The sequence below is a fragment of the Dromiciops gliroides genome, chromosome 6 (assembly GCF_019393635.1).
Source record: "Dromiciops gliroides isolate mDroGli1 chromosome 6, mDroGli1.pri, whole genome shotgun sequence".
NCBI lineage: Eukaryota > Metazoa > Chordata > Mammalia > Microbiotheria > Microbiotheriidae > Dromiciops > Dromiciops gliroides.
The window spans coordinates 165,305,555-165,318,178 of NC_057866.1; the positions used below are offsets into that span (position 1 = coordinate 165,305,555).

General features: G+C 33.3%; 1 protein-coding gene across 1 annotated transcript in view; it reads right to left on the reverse strand.

The window, feature by feature from the left end:
- LRBA (LPS responsive beige-like anchor protein) overlaps window positions 1-12,624 on the reverse strand; it is a 762,673-nt gene that overhangs the window by 502,481 nt on the left and 247,568 nt on the right. Inside the window, 1 exon segment of the mRNA XM_043969784.1 lies at window positions 4,736-4,797. Coding sequence (XP_043825719.1) covers window positions 4,736-4,797 — 62 coding nt within the window.

Genomic DNA, 12,624 nt, shown 5'->3' on the forward strand with positions numbered 1-12,624 from the left:
ACTTTGAGAACCATTACTCTAATGCAATCATGTTATAACACTTATGCAAAAATTTACTGAAAAGTTCAACATGCATGATTATACCATAAAGATGGCTTCATCTTTGCTAATTATCATTACAGGCAATTTCAAGAAATATCACTAAACATTTTTCAAGGTCTATTCTACAGGAACCTCTGTTAAAAAAATTCAAACAAACAAACAATTCAAATAAAACAAATTAAGGTGCACAAAGGCTTACTGTAATCGTACATTAAGGTACTCTAAATACAGCAGATTCCTGATGGAACTCCTTTCCTTTAATAGGTGACATGAAGATATAACATGAGATGATATATCAAGAGCACACTTTGCATCCCCAAAGCATTATGGAGAAGTTAGGCTGTTTTAGGGTTTTTTTTTTTAATAATTAAACATATTAGCTTATAAGCAAAAGGCAGTAGTTAATATTATGATCTACTCAGAGAATGAAAGACTGCTGGAGGCTCAACTTTCATTTTGCAGTTAAGGAAAATGAATTGGCATTAATGAAATTTATTCATACTCAAAGGATCAGAAAAGTTAAGTTCAAAGAGGAAAAGAATTTTTTAAAAGCACTAAATGGAATATATTTAGAAGCAATAAATGGAAAGAATCAGAGGGTTGTAGATAGAGAGATAGAAGCAATCATTGAGGTCCTTCACTGAATCTTCTACTTTTCTGGTTGAGGAAGTTAGTGCTCAGAAAACTGGAGAAACTTGCGTAAGTACACACAAATACATAAAGAGGGAAGAATTTGGACCCTAATCCTAAGACTTCAAATGGAGTGATCTCTTCACAGTGCTAATACATCACGGAAAAGGAAAGAAGCATTAGATAAGAAAAGGGATTAAATAAGAAAAATGATTTAATCATGAAGAAAGAATATGAGTTCAGCTGTAAAGGATTCAAGTACAAAAGAGAAACCAACCAAGACTTGTTGCTATTTGAATATATTCCAAAAGAACATAATTTTTAAATTAGTTAGAAACCTCATAATAAAAAATGAGGGGAAAAAACTAGAAATAAGAATGACATGTATCATATCTATATGTGTATATAAGATTCCACAACATGTCAAGGCAACACATTTCAAAATTACAAACCTAATGTATTTTGATAATATTTGATTTAAAAACATCCAAGTAAAAAAGTACTTTATTATAATTTTTGCAGGTTTAATTACTCAGATAGGAGACCAGGCTAGACTATACAGTACATCTAGTTTTTCTATATACTGTATGCATTTCTGATAAATGGGAAAAGAATAGATGACCTGGCAGAAGGCTCAGACAATAACATGTGATTTACAGGACATGAATGCAGCTACTATAAGATTTATCTGACAGCCCTCTCCGATAGTGGACTGTTGAGTATCCGATGGAATGATTTCTAGTCTGGAAAGTCTACTACTGAGTAGCCATACACATTATTTATTTATTAGATGTTTTGGGTTGAAACCATTTTTAAATGATGCACTTCACAATGCACAGCCATAAATTTGGCTTTAAACCCGAGAAGGGAGGTAGTGTTATTGGAATGTATGTCAGACTGAATTAGGATGAGCAATGCAACGCTTTTATAAAGTGGCCTTGAATGTAACGTCAATTCTTTAAAAAATGATATTAATGTCAAATAAGCAAGACACAAACATTTTGTACAAGAAGACTGAAGTAATTTTAAATGAAACATTTCTTTAAATGTAGATTTTTTTCGTAAATGATGGTGTTTTCACATATGTGTGAACACTTGGAACATCTAAGTTTTATGTTTGTGCAAAAATATTGGACATGTGACAACATATATACATCAAAAAGAGTTTTCTAAATATCAAATGCAAAGTAATTGTTAAGTAACAACATTTTAAATCAAGGCTATGGAACTTAACTGTTGAGTTATTTTATACAAACTACCTTCTAGATATATCTGTGGATAGAACAAAATGGAGTAAGGACACCTTTCTACTACAATTAAATAAGTTCATCTGTAAATAGTTGTTTTTCTATAAAATGCCTCTAAAAGTCAAAGCAAATTCTGTGGCATAATGAATCTTCATTGGACATTTATGTGGTAAATGAATGATAGAATGTATAATTTTGGTGAAATTTTTTTCTATAGTTTCCTTGGTGCTATTGAAAGTATTCCAAATAAGATATCTTGAATATTTTTCAAATTTGGACTTTAATCTCTATCTCTTTACAAAAGGTGATTTATTAAATCCTATGTGAAACAATGTAACAAGAAAATTACTTAAGAATGAAAACAGAAGTAATAAAAGTGTGCTTGAATTTCACAAAATTAAACATCCATAATTTGTAAAGTTTAAAATCACATTTGCAGGTGCTAAATTCACAAGAATAGCAGATTATTTATGAGATTAAAAACTAGTTTTTGACCTGATCTTTTGATCTTTGGCATGCAATCCTCTCCATCTCCTCTTAAAAAATTAATTAGAATTTTAGCAAGATGCTATCTGTTCACTTACTGCTGTAACTTGGACCAAAAAAATATATCAATCAACCTCAACCCACCCCCTCCCAATATCTGCAAAATGTCGTCTTGAAATTGAATTTCATATCTCTTTAGCTTTCATGTATAAAAAGACAGTTCACTTCTTACCAAAATAAATCACTTTTGTGATTGCCATGCTGACCTCTTTGAATTAGGAAAATTCAAAGTGAAAAATGTAATTATCACTGCAGGACAATCTGTATACATCTGGAGCTAATTTTTCCTTTATTTCTCAGATCATTTTTGATAGTAAACATATATTACTGATGCAGTGAATTAAACACAAAATATTTAATAACTGAAAAATATATTTCTTTTGAACAAAACTGAGGTTTCTTTTCTTTTCTTATTTACTTGGCTAAGTGATCATCATATCCCACTTGATTAGATTAGCATTAAATAGCACTGTGACATGTATGACAAATAGGTGCATTAGAGCATGTCATTTATTCCCTATCCTTTTGGCTTCTAACATTCAACTATATAATATACTAAACAGAAGACTAACTATGCATACACACACACACACACAACACACATACATATGTGTGTGTGGGTGTATTATAAAATATACATATACAGAAACAAATCTGTGACTTTTTTCTTATATTAAAAATATCTTCCTCTTATTCTATAAAAAGTAAAACCTTATTTACAAAAATAAACACATAATAAAACAATCGTATCAATATAAACAGTAATTTCTGTCAATCTTTTGAAGAAAGATAACTGAAATTGCTTATAATTGCTTCTTAATTTTTTTAAAACAGGCAAATTTTACACAGGTCTCAAGGTAGCAATTGGTAATTGGTTATTTTTTTCTCCCCCAAGAAATAAGCAAGCAATTATTTCAAGAAACTGTAAGGAGATTGAAATTTGCTAACTGTCAAAGACACAGTGTTTTCTAAAGGAGATGATTAAGTTATGTAAACATGATTCTCACTATAGCCAGAATAATAAGCCTACTAGAAACACAACTACTCGTTGGCTAGTTCATTGTAAAAATCCATTAGGTGTAATCTCTACAAGTAATTGTTCTTATTGCACTTTATTGACAATGCGCAGTATTGATTTTTCACACCTTCTATGATTCTTTCATTTGTATTCATGAAATGTCCATCAGCACAGTCTAAATAAATTTGGCAATATAGGGACTAAAATGAATAAATCGATGCAAAGAAACATTAATTTTGCATTATCCTTATTCGTCAGGCAAGTAAACCATAGGGCTATAAATGAAGGTCAAAGGTTTCTAAATGGGTCAGAACCCTTGACCTCTAGACCAATACCCTTCCCATTAAAAAAGGCTATTTTAAAGTTTTAAGTAGGGGAATTTACTACCAACAAGATACTGTTTTTAAAAGACTACAAAGGAAAAGTTCAATAAAAACACTCCTGTATTTAATTGAAAAAAAGAAAGAAAGAAAGAAAGAAAGAAAGAAGCCAAAATTACATATAGCTCACTCACAAGGTACATGCTTTTAGTACATTAACGTATATGCCTGTGCGCAGAAATACATCCTCACACAGACATGTACATAAAACTAATATAAAGTGTAAATACTCTAAATCTTTAAAACTCAATATAAAATAAAAGAAATGGCAAGAATATTACAAAGTTTTTAAACATCTGAGTAATCCTGCTTTTAGGATTTTAGTACTTAAATGCTCTGCTACTACTCTCCTAAATCTACTGTACATGTCAAAAATAATTAGCAATGACAAGGGTTCAAAAGTATTTATCACTCATTTTATAACCTCTACACACAAAAAAAGAAGAAAACCCATTATTCCCAGAGGAGACAGAATGCCACTCTCAAGCTATAGAAATAAATCTGTTTCTATAACCTTAATATTGTATTGATTTTTATCTCCTCTTATAAAAGATGACAGCAAAGAATTATTTAGTCACCTCAAGATGGAGGTTACATATAACCTAGACATTTTTAATGGGACTCCAAAAACCTCTGTTTTCACTCACCTACTCAGATCACTAAGCACATAAACCAATATGATCCATTAAGGATCTGAGTATGGAAGTAGTTTTTCCAAAAAAAAAAAAAAAATTACTAACAGCCTATAACCTGGAAACAGTAATTAATCAAACACAGAGGATGCAGTTGTTTCCACCTTTGATACATTTTGTAACAAGAAATTTGCCTGGGAATTCCTAAAAAATAAAAATTTTACAATTGCTTTGACTCACCTGAGAACAGAGGAGCATGACCAATTCCACAACTGAGCTACTAGACTTCATGCAAACGAGACCTATTTTTAAAAACGATAAAAAATGTTACATGACAAACAAAAGTACATTTGAGGCTCTAATTGTGCATAAAGAAAACTTTACCAAATGTGACCTTTTAAAGATGTTAAACATGTATACCTCAATATAGGAAATAAGAATAAAACATTTTGCAATTTTATAAGAAAATCTGATTTCTAAAAGTCTAGACAGGAGAATATTATTTTTATTGTACAACTTTTATTGTACAACTTCTTTTTCACTCTTTTTAAGATGGATCAATGAAACACATGCCAATTCATATAAATTCAAAATTCATCATTACTTGGAGAAATGTGCACAGCATATGCTATATTGATTGATATCATCTACATTTTGAGTTTTGCAGAGAGCTGGTCATTATACATGCAGGGAAGGGAAATGGCTCCCTGACCTTTGCTTTCTCCACTCCTCTATTTCCCTTCAACCCTCTAGCTATCAATCAAGTTTCCATTTTGTTTCATGGCAGTAGACATCCCAAACACTCTTATTAGTACTTTGACCTGTGACCTCATACTAAACCTTAACAGAAGTGCAAGTAGTTACCCATTAGGTGTTCTTGATTTCTTATAAATTGTTTATTTACATTTTTTTCTTCAATGCATCATTTTGGCTCATACTGATGCCAACCCCTCCCCAAAATGGGATATACAGAGCATACAGTCTTTCAAATTTTTTATCCAGAGAAGAGCTATGCAAAGAGATTATTGTCTGCACTGATATAAAAAGAAAAATGAAAAATGCCCCAAACTCATCTACTATGAACAGCTTTTCCAGTAAAGTCCATCATTATAAAGAGTAAAAACACTAGAGTTAAACTATTGCTCATATTTCTAAAAATTTCTTTTCATTCCACATCAGAATGGGCAATCAACAGCATGGGTTCTAGTAAGTATCACCTGAGATATCCCATGGGAGTTTTTAGTGGCTTTCTGCAATCCTCCCTCCTCTGCAACATTCTCTCTTTCTCTTTTTTTAATTCTTCTGCTCTACCTTTCAGTTTCTACTCTCACCTCCTCCAAATGAAAAATGATCTGTTCTTTTCTTTACCTTTTGCTCCCCTGCTCATTCGTCAGGACTACAAAATAACTGTTATTTTGTGGTGCTAATGAGACTGCTTAACCTTTATCTCACAACTTTAATAATAATAATGATAAAAAAGGTAGGGTACTTTAAAGATGTGTGAAATATGGAATAAGATGTGTTTAGTCCAGTGAAATATGTTAAGATACCTTTGGAAAGGCTGAGGCATAAGCAAAGGAAAAAAGTGGGAACAGGACTAGAATAGAAAAACAAAGACAACAAAGAAAAGGACATAAAGAGAAAAGAAAAAATTGCATGTGGTTTGGCAAATGATCATGAAAACAGGTTAATAGGCCACTAAATTGGAATCCATGGTGTTAACTTCCCAATCAAGTGATTAAAAAAGTAATTTCTAAAATATTTAGTAATACTACTATTATAATGATCTTAAAAGGGAAGACAGTCACATATCTGAAAGATCTTTTTCAGTATTTTTCTATAGAAACAACTCCCTTTGGATATCACAAATTTAGATCACAAAGTCCAGTACATCCAAGACAGAGCACTTTACTTTTCCCTAAATCTTATCTACCATACTACCTTATTTCTATCAAAGAGGCCACCACACTTTCAGGAATCCAAATTCACATCAAAGTAATACTTCAAACTTCACAACTACAATCTTGTCAAGTCTTCTGTCTCTAACCTTTACAACACCCATTTCTGACACATCCTCTTCTCTCAACTCAAAACTACCCCAGTTTAGGTCTTCAATATCTATCACCTCTATCGGAGGTATCAAACTCACAAGCCCTCCAAAGTGTGCCAACAAGATTAAACTGTAATTAGGAAATTTAACAAAAAACAAAAAAATAAAATGTAACATGAAAAATGTTAATTTGTGATTTTCTAAGGCAATATGTAGCAGCATCCCTTTCTATTTGAGTTTGACACTAATGACCTAGAATACTATAAGCCTTTCCAAATAAGTCTCCCTGACTCAAAACCCTCCACAACAGATGTGCTAAAATGTTATTTATAAAGGAAAGGCCTCACAGTGGATAGAGCACCGGCCCTGGAGTCAGGAGTACCTGAGTTCAAATCCGGCCTCAGATACATACTAGCTGTGTGACCCTGGGCAAGTCACTTAACCTCAATTGCCTTGCTAAAAAAAATAAAAATAAAAAAATAAAGGAAAGGCCTTCTGCAGAGAAATCGCCAAAGGGGAAAGTAAGCTGATGGAGATTTGGTTCAGATGAACATCTTATACAATATACGACAATAGTTCCTTATATTAATTGTTCACATATAACAAGGGAATAAGTTACAGCACTATATCTATATAGAAGAAGGATTCTTAAACAAGGAATAATGATAATTATAGAGGATAAAATGAACAGTATCTATGACATAAATTGAAAAAATTACAATAAAAATCAATGAAACTAAAATTATAATAGAAAAAACAAATTTGGGGAAATCTTTGCATCTGGGATTGGCATGAATATGTAAGAACAAAGCAGCATGGTATAACAGATACAAACTTGTCAGCAGATTTAAAAGACAAAGGTTGAAATGCTACTTCTCACAAAAATTGCATCAGTTCTACTCTAAGGAAGTCACTTATCTTCTCTGTATCCTGTGCAAATTTCTACGACTATAAATTGCAGAGCACATACTGACCTGTATTAATGGAGAAAATGTCCTCATTCAAAATTTCTCTACAATAAAGTCAAGTCCAAAAGGATTTATTAAGTACCTACTAAGTGCCAGGAACTGTGCGAAGCAAGTAGGTATTTATGAGAAATAATTATTAATAACTGATATTTTGGAGAAATTCAGTGTTCTCCCCTTCTTTCAAACTCCTTTCTGCCCCACCCCATCCCCCAACGACCAGTTCTCCTTGAAATTAGATTACATTGAATCTCTTCATCTTGGTAAGGCCCAACTCAAGCTTTCAAGGAATCTTGGGTCTCCACCCAAGATCCATTTATCTAGATAACCAAATGCTTCTCAATCCAGGAGTGGTCACTGAAAGCCCTCCCACTGAAGAAGAAGCCATTCTTTGAATTGATAGTCCAAGTATAGAGATAATATTTTGGTGCAGGGGTCAATCCTTGGCCCCACTGACCACCTACTGTTTCAAGAGTATATATACTGTCTCCTACCACCATGATTGTCTCTCATCATAGATAAATGGCAAGTGATCATCCTATTACTAATAACCTACTGGCTTTATTAATAAAATTATTAAATTACCCAGAAACTACATCTCTCATATTTTTAGTCATCACAGATTCAAAGTAAGACCAAAAACTGTCCCTGATATCAAGAAGCTCAGAGTGAAACAGCAGAAATACAATGCAAATAATTATAAGTAAATGAGACCAGATGAGAATATACTACATAAATTGGAAACAATATCAAAGGGAAGGCATTAGCATTAAAGGGTATAAGAAAAGTCATTACAGAGGGATGGCTGGATTTTAGCCTGGACTTGATGGAAGTTAAGGAAGTCAGGAAATAGAGATAAGGAGGTAGAGAATTCCAGGTATAGGAGATGGCTAATGAAAATACACAAAGTGCCAATTATGATGAGAGTGCGGCTCACTCACTCCCCTGCTCCTTCCCATCTTCCCCTCTACTCCATAAGTCTTTTCTTGTCTCTTTTATGTGAGCTACTTTTCCCCAATCTACCTCTCCCTTTCCCTTTCTTCCAGTGCATTCCTCTTACTCCTTAACTTTATTTTGAAGATGTCATCATGGGTCAGCTAGGTGATACAGTAGACAAAGCACCAACCATGGACACAGGAGGCCCCGAGCACACATCCAGTCCCAGACATAAGCCACCCCACAATGCCAGTCCTACAAAAAACGAGGATAAACAAAATATAAATGCTTTAAAGATATCATCCCTTCATATTCAATTCATATTTGTGCCCTCTAAGTATATTCCTTTCAGCTGCCCTAATACTGAAAAAGATCTTATGAGTTATAAGTATTATCTTCATATGTATGAATATAAACAATTTAATCTTTTAATAGTCCTCATGATTTTTTTTTCTGTTTACCTTTTTATGCTTCTCTAGGGTCATGTATTTGAAAGTCAAATTTTCTATTCAGTTCAGGTCTTTTCATCACAAATGCCTGAAAGTCCTCTTTTTCATCGAAGTCCTATTTTTTCCCCTAAAAGATTATACTCAGTTTTTCTGGGTAGGTGATTTTTGGCTGTAGTCCCAGTTCCTTTGCCCTCCAGAATATCATATTCCATGGCCTCCAGTCCTTTTCTAAGCATCCAGTAGATGATGCTAGATCTTGTGTTATCATTACTGTAGCTCCACAGTATTTGAATTCCTTTTTTCTAGCTGCTTGCAATATTTTCTCCTTGACCCAAGATCTCTGGAATTTGGCTACAAAATTCCTGGAAGTTTTCCTTTTGGGATTTCTTTCAGGTGGTGTTCGGTGGATTAATTAGATTTCTATTTTACCTTCTGCTTCTAGAACATCAGGGCAATTTTCCCTGATAATTTCTTAGAAGATGATGTCTAAACTCTTATTTTGTTCATGGTTTTCAGGTAATCCAATGATTTTCAAATTATCTCTCCTAGATCTATTTTCCAGGTCAGATGTTTTTCCAAGGAGACATTTCATATTACCCTCTATGTTTTTATTCATTTGGATTTGCTTTACTGTGTCTTGGTTTCTCATAAAGTCACTAGCATCCATTTGTTCAATCCTAATTCTTAGGCAATTATTTTCTTCAGAGAGCTTTTGTAATCTCCTTTTCCATTTGGCTTTTCAAGCTATTGGGTTTTTTCTCATGACTCTCCTGCATCACTCTCATTTCTCTTTCCATTCTTTCCTCCATCTTTCTATATCTTCCTTCTATCTCTCCTACTTTTTCTTAAAAGTTCCTTTTGAGCACTTCCATGGCCTGAGACCAATTCATATTTTCCTTAGAAGCTTTGGATGTTGGAGTTTTGACTGTTGTTATCTTCTTCTGAGGGTGTACTCTGGTCTATCTTTATCCCAAAGAAGCTTCCTATTGTCCACTGCTTTCTCTGCTCACTCATCTCAACCCAGGAGCAGATGTCTGATTGAAATCTGATTCTCTATGGTCAGAATGTTGGCGTGCCTGTTACCCTCCCTCACTGGCCTGCCACCACTCAATTCAGTCCACTGGTTCAGAACCAGGGTAATACAGTTAGTAATAGTAACTGTGAAAGAAATAATGAGCGGAATATCAGAAGGACATATGAAAAATGCAAACCATCAACAGAGGAAGAACTGACAGTGTCTGAATACAGATTGAAGTATAATTTTATTTGTTAGCTCCTCTTTCTAAAGGTATTTTGTCTGTTTTCTTTCACAACCTTACTAATGAGAAGATGTTGTACATAACTGCTTATGTATGACTTATATTGAATTGCTGGTTTTCATAGAGAGGTTCGAGGAGGGAGGAAGAAATTTTAGAACACAAAGTTTTAAAAAATCAATGTGAAAAGTAATGATGAGCAGGAGGAATTCAGAGAAACCTGAAAGGACTTACATGAACTGATGCTGACTAAGAGGAGCAGAACCAGGCAAACACTGTATACACAGTAACAGCAACATTGTATGATGAACAATGGTGATAGACTTAGCTCTTCTTAGCAATGCAATGGTCCAAAACAATTTCAAAGAACTTCATGATAGAAAATGTTCTCAACTTCCAGAAAAAAGAACTGTGGTTAAGAATGCAGATTGAACCATACTGTTTCTACTTTTGGGCTGGTTTTTATTTCCTTCTTTTTTGAAGTTTTTCCCTTGTGCTCTGATTCTTCTTTCACAATACAATTAAAGCAGAAATATGTTTAATGTGATTGCAAATATATAACTTGTATTAGATTGCTTTCTGTCTTGGGGAGGAGAGAGGGAAGGGAGGGTAGGAGAAAAATTTGGAACTAAAAAGCCTATGAAAACAAATGTTGAAAACTATCCTTATATGTACCTGGAAAATAATAAAATACTAAATAAGAGCAAAAAAAGAAAAAGAAAAAAAATACACAAAGTGCAAAGATAGAGCATCTTGTGGGAGGAACTATAGAAAGGTCACTGTCACTGTATCACTGAATATATGAAGGGAAATAAGGTATTAAGAAGACTACTCTTAACTGGGCAAATCACTTAACCCTCATTGCAATGGAAAAAAAAAAAGAAGAAGACTACAGAGGTAAGCAAGGGCCAACTTATGAAGGGCTTTCAAAACCAAAAAGAAAACTAACCAAAATCATATGATTATCTCAATAGATACAGAGAAAGCTTTTGACAAAATTCAGTACCTCTTTCTATTAAAAGCACTAGAAAGCATAGAAATAAATGGAGCTTTCCTTAAGATAATAAACTATCAATTTAAAACAATCAGCAAGCATTATGTGTAAGGGGGATAAGTTAGAAGTGTTCCAAATAAGATCAGGGTTGAAACAAGGATGCCCATTTTCACCACTATTGTCCAATATTGAACTAGAAATGTTAGACTTAGCAATAAGAGAAGAAAAAGAAATTGAAGAAATTAGAATGGGCAAAGAGGAAACAAAACTATTTACTGATGATATGATGGTATACTTAGAGAATTCTAAAGAATCAACTGAAAAACTACTTGAAACAATTAACAACTTTAGCAAAGTTGTAGGATATAAAATAAACCCAAATAAAACATCAGCATTTCTATATATGGCCGACAAAGGACAGCAGCAAGAGACAGAAATTCCATTTAAAATAACTATAGAAAACATAAAATATTTGGGAGTCTACTTGCCAAGGCAAACCCAGTAACTATATGAACACAATTACAAAACAATTTTCACACAAATAAAATCAAATAAAATTTAAAGAAATGGAAATGATCAATTACTCATGGGTAGGCTATGCTAATATAATAAAAATGACAATTCTACTTAAATTAATTTACTTGATATTCAGTGTCATACCAAACTGCCAAAAAATTATTTTATAGAACTAGAATAATAACAAAATTCATCTGCAAGAAAAAAATGTTAAGAATATCAAGGGAGGGGGTGCAACTAAGTGGCACAATACATAAAGCACTGGCCCTGGACTCAGGAAGACCTGAGTTCAAACCCAACCTCAGACACTTGACACTTACTAGCTGTATGACCCTGGGCAAGTCACTTAAATGTCATTCCCCTGCCCCGCCACCCCACAAATCAAGGGAATTAAAGAAAAATAAAATGCAAAGGAAAGTGGCCTAGCTGTACCAAATCTAAAACTATATCATTAAGCAGAGACCATCCAAACTATTTGGTATTGGATAAGAAACAGAGTGTTGGATCAGTGGAATAGGTTAGACACACAAAACACAGATATAAATGAATATAGCAATCTCCTGTTTGATAAACCCAAAGACTCTAGCCTCCAAGATAAGAATTCACTATTTGACAAAAACTTCTGTGAAAACTGGAAAATAGCATGGCAGAAACTAGGCATAAAGCAACACCTTACACTATACACCAAAGTAAAGTCAAAATGGGTACATGATCTAGATATAAAGGGTGATACCACAGGCAAATTAGAAAAGGAAGGAGTCATTTACTTGTCAGATCTATGGATAGGGGAAGAATTTATGATCAAAGACAAGATAGAAAACATTATGAAGTGCAAAATAGATCATTTTGATTTCATTGAATTAAAAAAGTTTTGTAAAAACATAACTAATGCCAACATGATTAGGAGGAATGCAGGAAGCTAGGAAACAATCTTTCTATAGCCAGTGTTTCTGATATAAAGGT